Below are 18,139 nucleotides of genomic sequence, written 5' to 3'. Positions count from 1 at the left end.
ATTACCTAGATGTGTGGCCTTGGGCAAGCCACTTAACCCCATTTACCTCGCAAAAAAAAAAGAAGACTCCAAATGGGGTCACGAAGAGTAGGGCATGACTGAACAACAATGACTATGTGCTTTGTTTTTTAGGCCCAGTAAAGTCCTTTTTCATAGCAAAGCAAATGCAAATCCTAGTTTTACCCCCTTTTAAATCAGAGAGGGCAATAGAGAGCAGCCAGGCAACGTGAAAGGTTTTCCCTTTCTTAGGTTGTAGTTGGGGCTAAAGAGAATAATAAGCATTGTACACAGCAGTGTGTTCTAATCAACACAGAAATTGGAGAACTCTCTTACCTTGGTCAGCTTTTCTTTGGCCAGTTGTTAAAGCAATGACTCTTCTAATCAGTGGATTCCCAACAGAGCAGCTTTATGCAAAACCTTCTATCTCAATTTCTATCAAGATCTATAGTCTCTCTCTGGTATGCAACTTTTCTTGTAACTTTCTTCTATCCTTGGCTTCTTTTGAGAGTCTTGAGCTCACCATATTCTTGCTTCTTAAATCTCTTCTTATAACTTCTTCTCCTGCAAATATTTTATATCTTCCAAAGTCTTAAGAGCTTCCTCGTGGTCAAACTTATAATGCAAACCTCAAAAAAAATCTTATTTTTCCTATCAGATTTAGTCCAATGGTTTTTAAATAATCTCCCTTTACTCACTAGTCAGTTATTTAGCTTAATTTACAGTTTTGTCTGTTATAAACTACAAATCTCTAAAAAAAAAAGGCTTGTCTGATATAAACAACAAATCTCTAAAAACAATCATACATTCATAGATTAATGAGCTATTGCTCTGTCTTCAAATAGACCCTCTCAGTACATTCATCTGAGATACTGTTCTTTATGTGGTCCTCAGAACAAGCTGTTTTTCTCAAGCATTTTATCTGAGAGTCTGTTTTTCTTTACAAATTAATTTTATGTTTTCCTTTCACAAGTGTTTTTTTCCTGCACCTTTCAACAACAAATTTCATTCATAAAGGACAATACCTTATATCTACAAAGTAAACATTAGGTAATTAGGAAAGGTACTAGAAACTGGGGCTTGGGGGATCACCTATTGGGGAAGTGGCACTTGAGTTGAGCTTTGGAGTAAGTTAGGGATGGGCACAGACTGCATTCTAGAAATGGAGAAAAGCCTGAACAAAGGCAAAGAGATGGTAGATGCATGTTGAATTTGAGGAATACCAAGAAGGAAAGTCTGATTTGTGAATAATGGAGAGTAATATGCAATAAATTGAAAAGATAGATTGGAGATAAACAGAGATGTTTGCAAGGATAGTAGAAAGCCACTAGAGTTTGTTGAGCAAAGGTATGACCCAGTCAGACCCTGTTTTAGGAATTTCACTTTGGTGGCCATGTGGAAAATGGATTGAAGATGGAAGACTTGAGGGAGGAAGAACTATTGCAATAACTTTGCCTAGAGAGGTGATAGAGATGTGAAGTATGGTGGAGGCCATAAGAATTAGAAGGGAAGGAAGGGGAAGAGAACAAGCATTTAAAAAGTCATCTTCCTAGATATGCTAAGCACATATCTAGTACTGAGAACTACAAATATCACATTTAATCCTCATAATAACCTTGTAAGGGGGTATTATTATCCTTATTTTGCAGTTGAGGAAATTGAGGCAATTAGAGGTTTAGATGACTTTGCCTGGTTCACACAGCAAGTGTCTGAAGCTGGACTTGAACTCAGGTCATCCTGACTCCAGTCCCATGTCTCTATTCGCTGCATCAACTAGTGGCCAGATATGGAGGTTGTTGTGCAAGTAAGATCAACAGGCCTTGGCAAGTTATTGAAAATGGGGAGTGGGGAGTGGAAGGTATTGAGGAGTTGAAGATGATTGGGATTGTGAATCTGAGTAATGGAAGGATGATGATGTCTTCAACAAAAATTAGGTAGTTTAGAATAAAGGGAGTATTTTAGGGAAAAATATTTTGCTTTGGACATGTGTTGAGACTCCTCTGGGATATCCAATTAGAAATTCCCAATAGATTTATTAATTAGGTAGGCCTGAAGTTTAGTAGGGAACTACATATATAGATCTTGAAATCATGTGTGTAGAATGGAAAAATGAATGATAGAACTGATCACTGAACTTGAGAGCTAATTAGACCACCAAGAAAGAGAGTGTGGATAGAAAAAACAAGAGAGTCCAAGACAGAGCATTGGGGGACAGTCATGTTTAGGGGGATGGACATAGATGATGACCCACAAAAGAAAATAGAGGAAGAGAGTGCAGATTGGTAGACAGAGAATCAAGAGAGAGTAGTAGAGAGGAGAAAGTGTTCAGAAGGTTAGTGTATCAGATGATATCAAATTGGAGGAAGGTGAGGACTAAGAAAAACATTAGATTTGACCATTAAGAGATCATTAGTAACTTTGAAGAAAGCAGTTTTGGTTGAATGAGGTTGTCAGAAACTAAATTACAAGGGATTGAGAAGTGAATGAGAAGAAAATATGAAAGTAAGCATTCATTATTTGAAGCTGGGCCTTCTGATTCAATATCAGTACTTTTTCCCAGTACCAAATTAATAATATGTTTTCTACAGCAGAAATTGTTGAAATTACAGGTTTTTTACTGTGGGTCTTTTCACTTATAAAGTTTGTGACATCTTTCATTATACACATATGTCTAAAATTGATCTGTCACAACTTTAAAAGAAACATTTTAGACACTAGGAAATTGAGATTCAGTGAGGTTCAGTAATTTACTCAAGGTCACACAACTGATACCCAATTCTTCTAATTCTAAATTAATTTCTCTTTCCACTACACCACAGGACACACCTGATAACCAGTTAAGACCATTGTACAAGGGAATAAATATTGTAATAGGAAACTTTCAATGGCTCTATAATCTCATGTCTGTGGAATTCTCTTCCTCAATACAGATTGCAACTCATCCATGCCTCCCCCTTTCTTATTCTTGTCCATCTTCCATAAATCCTCCATTTACCCAAAACTTATATTTTTTAAAAAATGTCTAAGATACTTGGTTGAACTTGGGTATCTCTTGTTATGTGTTCAACTAACTTCCCTTTTTAGTTATTTATGGCCTTGATGATGTCTCTTCTCTTATTAATACTATAATGTACTTACATTTGCCATGAAACTTTGCATGATCTACAGTTGGGATTTTTCTGAAATCAGAGTGTCCCATGATTCGCAGCTATATAATACCACTAGTAGAATATTGGTGTTAGAAAGATGGTTTTTTTTTTTTTTTTACTGCAGAGAGCAGCTGGAGATGATTAAAATTGCAGTATACTTTTCCAAATGCAATCTAGTCCAATTTCCATCCTCTATTCAATTCCAGACCCACATTCATGTCCATCTGCGATGTCTGTAAAAAGAGAGAAAAGGAGGGGATAATTTTGGAGCATGAGACATTTCTCATCATGTAGTGAGCAGCATAAGAAATCCAGAGCAGGGGGAAATAGCAAGAGGAAGGAGACTCCTATTTGCCCCCAAATGAACTACCTAGTTAATAATTCACCTGAATCTTTTTGTGATCCATCAGAGAGTGTGGTGTAGTGGCTAGAGGGTCAGATCCTGACCTGGGAAGAACTATGTTCAAATATGCTAGAGCCATCTTGAACAAGCGTACCAGAGCCAAAACATTTTCAGCATGAGAAATTGTGCCTCAAAAATAACCAAACACTGTAAATCAGGGCTTGATTTATTGTTTTGTTAATTATCTAGACTTCAGAAAAGTGATAAGAAAGCATGCTAAAATAAAAAATTAAAATTAAAGATGTGAAGCATACATTTATTTTGGACGGAAGAATCAGTTGTTAAACATCTAATAGTAAATCCCTGGTTCAAGTCCTACCTTTCACATATCTACCCTTGTGATCCTCAGCAAATGATTTAACTTCCTAGGGGTCTAGGAAACATTCAGAGAATGTGAATATAGGAAGTTTCTATATCAAAAAGTTCCTTATACCAGAGAAATCACAAGACTAGTTGTTATATGGGGTGGCTAGGTGGCGTAGTGGATAAAGCACAGGGCCTGGAGTCAGGAGTACTTGAGTTCAAATCTGGCCTCAGACACTTAATGATTACGTAGCCATGTGGCCTTGGGCAAGCCACTTAACCCCATTGCCTTGCAAAAACTGAAAAAAAAAAGACTAGTTCTTATAGTAAATTAGCCTTCTGTTAAGTCCAGCATAGTGAAAAGAATACTGGCTGCAAATCAAGTCCCTTCTCTCCTGACCTCTTTGCCCCTGGCTAAATGTATGACCTTGGGTCAATCATTTCACTTTGATGGGCTTCAGGCTCTTCATTTTTTGTCAGCTCTGAGTTCTATAATTAATGGGATGTGAAGCAATAAACAGACCCACAGATTTATATACCATAAGATTATATATCATAGAATCATAAATCTCAAGCTAAACCAGACCTCAGAGGCTATTTACTATAATCCAACACCATCATTTAAAGATGAGAAAACCAAAGTCAAGAAAAATTAAATGACTTGTCCAAAGTCATAGAAAGTGGCAGAGATGGGGTTTGAACCTAGGGACATCAGAGTACAATATGTATTCTGATGTACAATCTTCTCCTTTGTAATAATTAACATTGGACCATGGGCTCCTGAGATCATGGATCTGAAGCCAGAAGGGTCCTTAGGGATTATCTCATTTATTCCCTCGTTTTACAGATAAGAAAATGAGAGAGGAAAAGTCAAGTGATTTGCTCGAGGTCACACGACTGGTACTTCAATAAACTCTAGGGACTCCTAGGAGACAATATGAACTTATCTAATAGAATATATAAACTTCTCTGCTTGATATAACCCTTCACAAACTGACCCCAACCTACCTTCCCAGGCCTGTGATATTTTACTCCCCTTTAATCAAAGCATTATTCTTACATGGCTTCCCTTTCTCATTCCCAGAATTTTCCTGGAACCTGGAATGAACACCCTCCTTCCTTCTGCCTCTTAGAATTCCTAGTTTTCCAAGCCCCATTCTCTACATGAAGGCTCTCCTATTTTCCTGACTACTAGTGCCCTTTCCTCTAAATTACCATGTTCCTACTTTGATTATCCCTATATAGATATAGGACATGAACTCTTGAGGGCAGGACCTGTTTGACTTTTGTCTGCTTAGCAGACAGGAGATGCTTAAATAAGTGCTTGTTAATTGATTGAAATGGCAGAACAAAAACCTTTGTAGTTCACTGACTACAAAGCTTCTTGGGCCATTTCACCTATGTTATAAAGCATATTAAGGAATCAAGGGAAAATGTCAAATAATTTGTCTTGCTAATTACTCTGATCTTATTTCTTTATAGACTATTTAAAACAGAAAACATTTGAAGCCCAAGCCTTTTTGGAAGCAGTGCAATTCTTCCGACAGGAGAAGGGTCACTATGGATCCTGGGAAATGATCACTGGAAATGAAGTCCAGGTAATGTTAGGTTGAACCTTCCTAGAATTGTCAATTCTAATGGTGATGATAATTTAATATGATGATCTCAGTTGTATGAAAGAGATAGTAATTCTGAAGGAAATTTTGTTCCTCATCTAAAATTGTTCAATGTCAACAAGAATAATTAAGCATCAACTGTGTACAGAATGATGGAGAATATTAGCAAATAGAAATTTATGGAAGGCGTAGTAGTTTTGCTTACATCTTTTTTCTACACAAAGGGTAATACAGTTAAGTGGATGAGAGACTTAGAAGATGGCAATTGCATTTACAAAAAAGGTCTCAATAAATAAGACCTCAACAAAGTTTCCACATAGTTCACTCTGTTAGCTGGTTTTCTCTGGTTAGTCATTGTAATTTCCATTTTGCTCATTTAGTTCACAGTGATTAATGCTCCATTGCATACTTTTCCAAGCATCATATTGCATGGATCTCCAAAAATCCGTGTTTGATATGATGATTCTTGTTTTCACAATGTGGTCAATTGTATGTATCATTAAACAAAGAGGAAATGTTGGACAGGATTTATAAAATTTGTATTTAGATACAGGCATCCAAATTCCAAATATGTTATTCTTTTTTTTCCCCTCATGTCCCTGAAGAGTCTTGGGGTCTGTGAGACCTGTTATTGGGAGCCAATACTGGGGAGATGCCAGATGGCTCTTGGCCTCTCTATGGTTATTAAACTTCTAAAACTTAAAATATTTTCTCAAGGAGACAGAGCTGTTCTTTATTGTTTTACCATATGACTCAGAATCTTCCTTTCCATGGAGTCCAAGGCTATTTATTTCTCAACCTGAGATAGAGAGCTGAGCATTTTCTGGATCTGAAGTGTCTCTGGGGTATTCATTAGAAATTCTAAGAAGAGAAAGAAATTAAATATTTATGAGAGATGAAAAATAAAAGCTTACCATATCATATGATCACTAGGTGTGGAGCTGGAAGAGACATTAAAGGTCATCTGGTCCAATATTTTCATTTTATAGCTGAGAAAACTGAGGCCCAGTGAGATGCATTGATATTCCCAAGCTTTGTGAGTAGTGCGCTAGGATTCTACTCATCTTCTATTGTACTTTTGATCACTGTCAACAACAGCAATTTATTAAGTACCTGCTTTGTGCAAAGCATTCAGGTTACAAAGATAAAAACAAAACATTTCCCACCTTCTAAGAGCTAAGAGTCTGCTGGAGAAAAGATTTAAAGAATTGTATACAAAGGAACACAAAGATCAAGGAAGCTCTGAGAACTTACCATGGGTAAGTCAGTTAATCTTTAAGAGCCTCAGTTTCCTGAGGTTCTGATCAATCAATACTTAAAGCAATTAATTCAGACTATTCACTGGAAATTTAAATAGGGTTACATGTTATTTTATTTAATCCTCATGAAAACCTTGTGCTGTCAGTGTTGCTATCTTCATTTCACAGTTGAGGAGATTGAAGTGTATGATGATTTGCTGAGGTAGTAGGTATTTATGGTTGGATTTGAACTCATATCTTCCTTACTCCAGGCCGGGTGTTTTATCCACTGCACCACCTAGCTAGAATATGTTGAAAACAGCATCCATTTCCACAGTGCTTTATGGTTTACAAAGTGTTTTACATATATCATCTCATTTGACCTTTACAACAAAGAGTTATCCTCATTTTACAGAGAGGAAACTGAGGCTAAGAACAACTAAGTCATTTGACCATGGTGACATAGCTAGCAGTTGTCTGACTCAGGATTTGAATTACAGGCTTTAAGACTCCCAGGTCTTGCTCTTTAGCCACGATACCACATGGCTGTTTCTGTAGAGAAAAGGATAGATGGAAGAGAGGTTGGAGAGATAAAAACAACAAAACTTGACTACTGGTTGGGAGGGAAGAGTTAAGGATGATTCCAGGTTAACAACCTAAGGGAGGGGGCAGCTAGGTGGCACAGTGGATAGCACAGGGGCCCCGAAATCAGGAGGACTTGAGTTCAAATTTGGCCTCAGACACTTAATAATTACCTAGCTGTGTGGCCTTGGGCAAATCACTGAACCTCATTGCCTAGCAAAAAAGAAAACAAAACAAAAAAAAATCATCTTGGCTTGGCTTTAAAAAAAAAACAATCTAAGGGAGAGAAAGGAGGGTGCTGCCCTTGACAGGCATTTGGAATGCAAATAAAAGAGAGTAAAAGACCTGGTCCCTAAGGAGCCAAGAGATAAGGAGAACATAGGAAACAACCTAGGCTGAGACAGGCTTATAAAGACCAGCATGTGCTGTGACAAAGTGTTCTATGAAATGATGCAAACAGTTAGAATAGGGTTGTAAATTTGTAATGAAGACATTATCATGAATCAAACTGAATTAAGTAGAGGAGAAATCAATGTATGTTGTAGTCATGAAGTAACTTAAACTCCAGGGAGGCCTAACAGCAATTCCCAGAGTATTTACTCTCTATTTATGAGGCCCAACATCCCACCGGCATGACTCTATTATTTTCTGTTAAATTCTAGGTGGGTATAGGTGTTCCCTTAGCCCTTCTTTCCTTTAGCTCTCTTCCAGGTGCCAGAAGATGTCCTACTCACTGAATTTTTACTCCCTCCTACTTTAAGTATTTTGTGTGGAATCACAGACTTAAAAGAATTTTAGAACTAGAAGGAACCTTTGAAATCATCCTCATTTTATCAGTGAGGAAACTGGGGTTAAGTGGGTCCCACAGTTCGTTAATGGTAGTAGCAATGGATGTGCCAGAGCCAGGACTAGAATTAGGACTAGAATTATGCCACACTGCTTTCTGTTGAGTGCCAGAGCCAGGACTAGAATTAGGACTAGAATTATGCCACACTGCTTTCTGTTGAGGGGTTGGGATGATTTCCTGCCCAAGGAAATCAAAAACATTGGGGCCTGATCCTTGGATACAAAAATATCTTTAGAGGTACTTTGCATAGTAGGAGAGAACTGGAAAGAAATTAATTAGGGAATGGTTGAAATAATTGAAGTTTATGAACATAATGTAAGAAATGAACATGAAAATACAAAAAAATTTGAGATTTATATGAAGTGAGGCCTCAGTTTCCTCATCTGTCTGGAAACTCACACAGGGCAAGTGCTCACAAGGGGGTCAGAAGAAAAGATACGGGGACATCCTGAAGGTCTCTCTCTTAAGAACTTCAGAATTGATTGTGCAGCATGGGAAACACTGAACCAGGACCACCCAGCCTGTCATGCCCTCAACAGGGAGGGTCCTGTGCTCTATGAGCAAGGCAGAAGTGAAGCAGCTCAAAGGAAATGTGAGATTCATAAATTGAGAGAACCCCAGGTGTTCATATGGACAATTTGTGCCCAACCTGTGGTAAGCATTCCAGGCTTGTATTGGCCTGATCAGCCACAGTCAGACTCACTGAAACTCATCTCTAACATAGTCATTTTAGTCTTCTTTGATAATGAGGGACACAATCAGTTGTGTGAACTTGAAAAGAACGTTTAATCTCTTTGAACCTCAGCTTCTTTATCTCCAAAATGGAAATATTAATGTTTTCATTACCTACCCAGCAGAGTTAGTGGGAGGATTGAATGAGATAATATATACAAAGCAACCTTAAAGTCATAGACTTAGACCTAGAAGAGACCTCAGATAAGACCTAGTCCAACCCATTCCTTTTACAGTTAAGGTATTTGAGGCACAAGGTTCCTGAGGTGTTGAAAAGCATAAGTGAATATCTTACAAAATTTGGCAGCTAGGAAGGACCTCAACAGTCATCTAAACCCACCCATATACTCAAAGAATCCCTCGCAGTAACATATGAAACAAGTGGCTGTTTGGTCTCTTCTTGAAGGCTTTCAAAAAGGGAAACCTCACCACTTAAGGTAGGTGTTCTTGGTATCCTTTTGTCTCAAAACAAGAGAACAACAGGAATGCAAAAAAAAAAATGATTGGCAAAAATTACCATTTCATGTTGTTGGAAAAACAAATACAAAAATAATTTTTTTTAAAAAAAGAAAGAAAAGAACAACAAGGTGCCAGGAAAAATACATTGTTTATACAAGAGGAAAGCCATGCTTTTAAAAACAGCATATTTGAAATGGGTCAAAGTGTATATTGTAATATTCTTTTTTTAATTAAATTATTTTTTAAATTTAAATACAGATTAAGAAAAAAATCTTGTCATGTGTGCAGCAAAACATAAAAGGACCTCTACTTTTAATGTGACAAAAAATATTCTTTATAGTATAAATCAGGGCAATCCAGAACATAGTTGGTAATTAATACTTGGGGAACTAGATGGTGGAGTGGATAGAGGGCTGGGCCTAGCTAGTGTCTGGAATACTCATCTTCCTGAGTTCAAATCTGGTTTCAGACACTTACCAGCTATGTGACCCTGGACAAATCACTTCACCCTGTTTGCCTCAATTTCCTCATCTGTAAAATGAACTGGAAAATGGCAAATCCCTCCCTTGACTTTGTCAAGAAAACCCAAAAAGGAGCCTTGTAGAGTCATTCACACACAAAATGAAACAAAAACAATTGATGTTTGTTCAATTCCTCTTTCCTCCCAACTATAGATATATCCGAAGCCCTTTTCCACTTTTCAGTTTATAGTCTTACACTTGGTAACCTCAGTTAATTTAGGCTTATCTCTAGGTTGATAATTCCTAGAGCTTTATATCCAAGCTTGGTCTCTTTCCTGGTCCTATGGCACCAACTCTTTACCAAACATTTTAATCTAGGCACCCTGTATATATCTTAAACTCCACATTTCCAGCTATCTCCTCCCCATGCTACCAGAGTATCATCCTTATCCCTCCAGTCTCTCAGCCTTTGGTTCCCCTGTTCTGATAGGTGACTTTTCATCTTATTTCACACAGAATATAGCCCTAACACCACTTCACAGACATCTCCATCATCTTTGCACCTGCACTTTATCGCTTTGGGGGCTCCTTTTGATGTGTTGTATTTCCTCAGTAGAATATGAGCCCCTTGAGGTCAAGGACTGTCATTCTTTTTTTCATATAATTGCATCCCCAGAACTTGGCACCATAATTTCTACTTGGTAAATGCTAAATAAAAACTCGTTGGTTGGTTCTAACTAGTCAACAAGGATTTATTGAACACTTATGTGCTATGCACTGTGATAAATGCTGGCGAAATTTAAAAAAGGGAAAGACCGACCCCAAACACCAGACCTCTCTTTCATGGAGCTCACAGTCTCATAGGGGAGATATAAAACTGAATTTGAACTTACAATCTTCCTGATTGTAAACCCAGTACTTTATCTACTGTGACACTTTGTTGTTCTAGATATGTTTTTACCTGTGTGGATATATGTATATTATATTATGAAAGATAGCAAAAAAGAAAACCTTTAGATTAGAAGTCAGATTATTCATATATATATATATATATATATATGTATATATGTATATATGTATATATATATATATATATATAATATATATATACTCTGCCATGTACATTTTCTCTAGGGGTAAAACTGACATTTTTTTAAAGCTCTAACACAGACATCCACAAACATCTCTACCATTACCACTATAAGGATGATGCAAGGAGACAAATACCAAGGACCCAACACTTAGGGTATATCAGTTCCTCATGCCTCAGTTGATCTCTCCCCTGCATTCCTTTTGCTTGTTAAGAAGATAGAAAGAGAATAAAGTAAACTTTGACTGGAGCAGCCCATCTCATATATTGGCCCCGCACAAGACCCTTTCCAATCAGAAGCTTGGGACCCCAGGGATGGAGCTTCATAGATGAAAGGATTAAGTCCTCCAGTCATGGTTTCTGGTCCAGGCTTGTAGCAGGGACTTCAAGTTCCTTCCTTCCTCCTAAGATTGTTCTTCTAAACTTTTTCATTGAACATCTTGAAAATCTTTGGAACTGAAGTTTTCAACTTGAATTTAGTGGTAGGGCACCTTGATTTTCATGAAGTCTGAAGGTTTCAATTTTCCTGTTGAATTCATCAAAACATAACTTTCCTGTCTCCTTTCATGTTATTTTCCTCTACCTGGTCTATACCTGAGCTAAATTGGGCTTCTTTTTGTTGCCTGGCAGGTGCCTTCTGCTTTCCCATCTTTTTTGGACAAATTGTTCCCTCTGCTCAGTATCTCCCTCCCAGTATTCACCTGTTTAGATCTTACTCATCCTTTAAAGCCCCACTCAAATGCCATTTTTCCCATAATTCCTTCTCTGATCTCTCTCCTTTGTCAAGTGGCCTCTATCTTGCTGTGGTGAAAAAAAGGATGATGATCTAATGAACTTTTCCATTAGCAGAAGGACATCAATTAGATCCTTAAGCTCAGAGCAAATCACTCTTATTTTTTCGATGTTAATTTTGAATTGACTCTTTTATTGGTAGTGAGAAGGAGTAGAGAAGTAATTTTATCCAAATATTATTATAAAATGAGTACAGCAGATGTTGTTTGGAGTGACCTCCCCATTTTAAATGTCTTCACCCTCTATTCCCTGTATTTTTTTCCTAAGCCTAGCCCTTGCACAGAGTCTTATACTAAAGACCAAATTATGGGTCCAGCCTGAAAAGATCATATTAACAAATAAATAAAACATCACTCCTGGGGAGCACTGATGATAAAATATATCAATTTCTGCTGAAGCACCAAAGACCAAAGAGATCAATTCCTTTAAATGTTTACTTACAACAAGGTAAAGAAATCCCAAAAGTCCCCCAATATTTTCCTCTCATACAAAAAAAAAATCAGTCCTACTTATTTGGTAAGTACATTTCTTTTCATTTTCTACCCCTTTTAATGCTCTTATTAGTAGGCTAAGAGAATATGAGCATCTATTTATTTTTATTTTTAGTTTCAGTTTCAAATTCTTTCATTCCTTTCCTCCACCCACGTAAAACATATTTCTGTATTAGGCAGTGAATATTTGTTTATGGGAGACTAATTCAAAGTTCTTATGTCCATAATCTGCTCCTTCCAGCTCCCTACCTTTGATCTATTAGAAAAATAATTTAAAGTTAATCATTTTTATATCTCTCCTATTTTCTAGTCCACAATTGCAACTGGATGTTTCCCACTGGATATTCCCTAGAAAACTCAAATTCATGTTCAAATCAGACTTCATTATCTTCTTTTTTAAAAACTATATTAATACATGTTGATGGAGTAAAGCAAGCATTTCTATAACATAGTACAACAAAAAAGATGATTGTGCATGAAATTGCAAATCTGCTATGCATAACTTGCTATTCCTTCAAAACATACAACAAAATTATCATGTATATTTCTTTTTTCTCCATCTTTTTTTCTGTACTTTCCCCACTCCCTAGAGGTGACCACCATAAATTGGTAAATATATATATACATATATACATATATATTTGTGTGTATACATGTATGTCTATATATAAACAGATATAATAATTTGTATATATGTACATATTGATAGATATTCATATATATATGTAAAATTATTCTATCCTACTTCTCTCCTCTGGCCCCAATCTACTCTCTCAAATGTCCCTATTTCTGTTGAGAACACTGATATCCTTCATTCATTGAGATTTACAATGTCAGAGTCGGCCTTGACTCTATTTTTCCTCATTCCCCACCCCATATCCAGTCTCTACCTTCCTATGCTTTTTTTAGCTTTCATTTTTTTCTCCTCTCCGACATGGCTACTCAGGAACCATACATCTGACTCAATCCCTTCAAAATCAGAGATGAGGCTCAGCTTTGCCTCACCTACAGACCTCCCTCACCCCATGGCTGGGTTCAGGCCTTAAGTGGTGTATTGAAATACTCTCCTAATTGATCTCCCTGCTTCCAGTTTCCTCCCTGTCCAATATTTTTTTTGCTCATTTTCCAAAATGATAGTCCTAAAATGCAATTCCAACCATGTTACTTCTGCTCAAAACCCCCCAGCCTCTTCCTGTTGCCTTTAGAGGGAAAAAATGGGATTTCTGTGAGCAATTTTAAGCTCTTCACTTGCTAGCTTTAAAGGCCTTTTACGAGTTTATTTTCCATTCATCCCCTTCATACTAGACTCTACTTCCAGCCTATTTGCTATTTTGCTCATGTTTGGTTGTCTATTTCTGCCCAAGGCTTTGCTCCAGGACTAAAATGTGTTCCCTTCCTCCCTCCCTCCTCCCCTCCCCTCTCAGAATCCCGAACTACTGGCCAGCTTAGTTCACTTATCATCTTCTACTTGAGACCTTTTCCTAAGCCTTAGTTCTCAGTAGCTAATAACTTTCCTTCATCAAAATAACTTTGCATTTCCACTAAATCTGCTTTGAATTTACTCTTTCCAGTATATGCTTTCTAACCTGGGCATCAGAAGTCCCTTGAAGGATGGTTTCAGCTTTTGTCTCTGCACACAGTGCCACAAATTTAATAGGTGCCTAATAATGCTTTTTTGAGATTAATTGAAGAAATAAAAGTGAAAAGGATATTAAATTTCTTTTGAGTGATTGACCTAGTGTTTGAATTTCAACAGTTTCATTGCTTGATTTTCTTGGGCCCACCCTGAAAACAGAAACCTGGGTCAAATGACCATTTAAGGTCCCTTTCAGGTCTGAGTTATTTTAGTCCCTGGGAATATACATTTTTGTTGTTGTGCATTAGGGGAAAAGTTACTTTCTCATTCTTGATTCCAGGTTTCAACCTGTGGTTTCTAAGTTCCTCAGGCTTCCTTCTAGAGCTAGCCAGTGGTCAGGGGCAAAATAAGCCCCGTCCAAGAGAAAACAATTACCTCCTCAAGGAAGGATTGACCTGTTTTCACCTTTTCTATATGTTTGTACAGTCTTGGAGTTTAGCATCAAGCCTAAAACAATAGTCTGCAAATGGATTGATTGATTTTACTGCCTACTGGGGCTTGAAACTCCTCCTGTAAATCTCTGCTTTTTTTATGTTAAGACTTTGATCCCCATTGACATGGAAAATTCTTTCATTCATTAAATAAACATTTATTAAGCACCCAGTACAGGTACTGTGCTAAATTGCTAGGGATACATATGGAATATGGAGGTAAAAGATCTTATTCTCAGGGAGCTTATGAGTCAATAGCTATTATTATTATTATTATTATTATTATTTAAGGTTAATAGCTCTTTAAGGTGAGTTCTCCTTGTAGCACTTTTTTTTTAACCTTTTCTTTTCTTTTATTTTTTTGGCAAGGTAATTGAGGTTAAGTGATTTGCTCAGGGTCACATGCCTGAAACTGAATTTAAACTCAGGTACTTCTGACTTCAGGTCTGATATGCTAATCACTGAACCATCTAACTGCCCTCTCATAGCACATTTTTAAGGGAAATATTGAAAAGGGCTTTCTGTCAAAAGAGACCAAGGGGGAATGGTCTAAGCTTACCTACAAGGATCAGTTTCTTTTTCACCTATACCTAACCCACCTTGACAACCCACCTTGACCTGGTGGGCAGGGAAATAGAAAGGGAACACACATTTATTAAGTACATATTGTATGTTAAGTACTGTGCTAAACTAAATATTTTTTCATCTGATCCTCACAACAAACCTAGAAGGTTGGACCTGTCATGATCCTCATTTTACAATTGAGGAAACTGAGTCACATAGAAGTTGAGAGATTTGTCTAAGATCACACAGCTAGTGGCAGCTAGGTGGGGCAGTGAATAGAACACCGGCCCTGGAGTCAGGAGGACCTGAGTTCAAATTTGACCTCAGACACTTAATAATAACCTAGCCGTGTGACCTTAGGCAAGTCACTTAATCCCATTGCCTTGCAAAAACCAAAAAAGAAAAATCACAGAGGTAGGATCTAATAGGATCTAATAAGTATCTAATAGTCTGCTCTGACCTCAGGGTTCCTCCCTCCAGAAACAGCATCTCTATTCACTTAATTGAGTCAGGAGGCTGAGTTCTGGTCTGGGGCAGCTGCTAGATAGTTGGCTGACTTTAACCTCTCTGAGTCTTCATTTCCTGCCTAAATAACGAGGGAGCTGGGCTCAATGGTCTCTTGGGGCCCTCCCAGCTCTAAATGCTATGACACTTTTCTTTTGAGTATGATAAATTGTTGGCTCTTTTCTACATGGAAAATATCCATCATCCTCATGAATTCCTGTCACCTCAGGATGTTTAAAAATCTTTTGCTTTTCAGGTTGTCATAGTTAAGATTTTTGTATTTTCAGATCCAGGATTGAAATCTCTAGCATTTTTTCACCAGTTCACAGATTTATTGGGAAAAGTATCTTTTGAATGAGTGAAAACTATAGTTAAGGTATTTTGCTAAATACATGGGATACAAATACAAAAAAAGAGAAACCTTCCCTCCCCTCAAGGTTTACATTTTAATAAGGGAGGATGATTCTTTTAAAAGAGTAGCCAGTGAGAGGTGATTTGGACTAGAGAATCCATGAGATTATGAGTAGAGCTGCAGGACAATTGATTGACATGTTATCTTCAGGCTATTATTATTTGTCCTTCATTCTCAAAGAAGGTCATGACATTAGGGAGGAGATGCCAAGACCAGCAAGTGAGTTGGATTTGAATGAGGTAGGGGCTGTGCCAGGTCAACAGTCTCACTTTCTCCTCCTCCGGCATCATCTGGGTTCAGTGGCCAGATATGGATCAGAACGACTAGAGATGACCTCTAAATGTGAGAGTCAAGGTTAAGTGACTTGCCCAAGGTCACACAGCTAGTAAGTGTCAGGGAACTCTAAAGCAGACGTGAGGAGGGAGCTTCTTCCCGGTTTGGAGGACAGCAAAGACATTGAAAAAGGAGTAGAGTTATGTATCAGAAAGAAAGAAAAGGCCAGCTGGACTGCATTGTAGATGGCTCAGAGCTCCTCTGGTGAAAGACTTTGACTGTCAGTCAGAGACTTTTGTATTTGATTCTAGAGGCAGTAGGCAACCAGTAGAGTTTACTGAGCAGGAAGATGACACAGTTATAGCTGTGCTTTAGGAATATCACCTTGACAGCTAAAGGAAGGATGGATCAGAGGGGGAGGAAAGACTTGAGGCAAGGAGACCAATAAATAACTGTTTCAGTCATCTAGGCAAGAGTTGAGTAGGCACTGAACTAGGATCTGTATGAATAGAGAGAAGTGAAGAAAGGAGAGAGGAAAGACAACACAATGGAGGCAGAATGACCCTCACATTCATCTCTGGATGTATCCCTCCTAACACCCCTTTCCAATGAGCTATCTTCTGTAACAAAAAGAAAAGGAAAAAACCACCCCTGTTAGCAACACTAATCTATGTATTGATTATGCAACAGTAAGTCCCCATCGTCCTTAACTCTTGCAATGAAGAGGAAGTACTTTCCTGAAACTCTTTCCCAGAATCAAGTTTGATCATAATTATACAAAGTTCAGCATCATTGGGTTGATCTTTCCTTTTATGTTGTCATTTTGAATGTTGTTTTTCTGGTTCTTCTTACTCTGGTCTATATCAACTCACTTGAATCTTCCTGTGATCTGATTTCTTTATATCTATCACTTCCATAATGGAACTTATTCTATTATATTTATGAACCACTTTTTTTTTTTGCCATGTCTCATTCAATGGGCACCAAGGGTATGACCTATAGTTTTAGAACCTGCTTTTCTTGGGATTAGCCCAGGGCTTCTTCATTACTGAAGAAAACCAAAATGACATCTCTATGTGAGAGGTAGTTTACAGTGTGACTGATTTGATAAGCCACAAAGATTCTCTCATGGATTGGGCACAAATAATCAATGTGAACACCTAGGGTAGGTTCTCTAAACTTATGCATCTCACATTTCCTTTGAGTTGCTTCCATTTTGCCTTCCTCATAGAATGTAGCACCCTCACTGATGAGGTCCTGTGCCAGTATCTCCCATGCTGCACAGTGCAAGGACAGCTATGAGATGTTCCATCTGACATAGAAGAAATGCCATTGGAAGAAAGAGGGAAGAATGAAGAGTTTTCTTCTTCTTCTCTCCCCATACAATGGAAGTCATATGATGATTTTTCTAATTCAGTTGAATCCTCGAGGGCTGAAGTTATGGTTTTTCTTTGATCCTATAGATCCTGAGCAACCTTGTGATGGAAGAACTCTTGCCAACCCTTCAGACGGACCTTCTCCCTAAAATGAAAGGAAAGAAGAATGACAGAAAAAGAGCTTGGTTTGGTGTAAGTGACTCTATTGCCTTACTGCTGTTATTGGCTTGTGGTTAAAACAAAATTAGTATTGTTTCCTTACAACTGTTAGTTTTTTTTTTTTAAGAGAAACTTCTGGGTAGGGAATTGTATTTCATGCCTATTTCTTGCTTTTGGCCAGTCTCACTTGCATAAGGACAAAAATAAACTCACTCTGAGTTGGGAAGAAAAACAAGAATTTTTTTTTTTAGTAGCTTAGTTCAAGTTATGATGGTCCAATCAACAAACCTAATCTCTGTTTTTTGGAGTGTCAAGACCATAGTTTGTACAGTGCAGAACACTGACTTATATGTTATGTCTTGTTATAGATTTTAGAAGAAGCCTATAATTTGGTCCAGCATCAAGTTTCAGAAGGATTAAGTGCTTTGAAAGAGGAATGCAGAACTCTGACAAAGGATCTGGAAGGGACCATTCGCTCAGATATGGATCAGATTGTGAACTCAAAGAACTTCTTAGCTGGAAAAATCAAAGGTAGGAGATATAATGTGATCTTCTTTATAGGGTCATTTCAGAGCTGTTCTCTGGAGACATATTATTAAACCCATGATGTTCTTATGACTTCAA

At 37.6% G+C, this 18,139-nt stretch overlaps 1 protein-coding gene across 1 annotated transcript in view; it reads left to right on the top strand.

Annotated features, from left to right (window-relative positions):
- Positions 1–18,139, top strand: part of NIBAN1 (niban apoptosis regulator 1) — a 186,127-nt gene that overhangs the window by 141,316 nt on the left and 26,672 nt on the right. The window contains exons 6-8 of the mRNA XM_074222223.1: positions 5,335–5,450; positions 17,444–17,548; positions 17,884–18,046. Of these exons, the coding sequence (XP_074078324.1) occupies positions 5,335–5,450; positions 17,444–17,548; positions 17,884–18,046 (384 nt within the window). The remainder of the gene's footprint in view (positions 1–5,334; positions 5,451–17,443; positions 17,549–17,883; positions 18,047–18,139) is intronic.

This window comes from Macrotis lagotis, chromosome 2 (assembly GCF_037893015.1).
Source record: "Macrotis lagotis isolate mMagLag1 chromosome 2, bilby.v1.9.chrom.fasta, whole genome shotgun sequence".
Lineage (NCBI taxonomy): Eukaryota > Metazoa > Chordata > Mammalia > Peramelemorphia > Peramelidae > Macrotis > Macrotis lagotis.
This window is presented reverse-complemented; position numbering and strand designations above follow the sequence as displayed.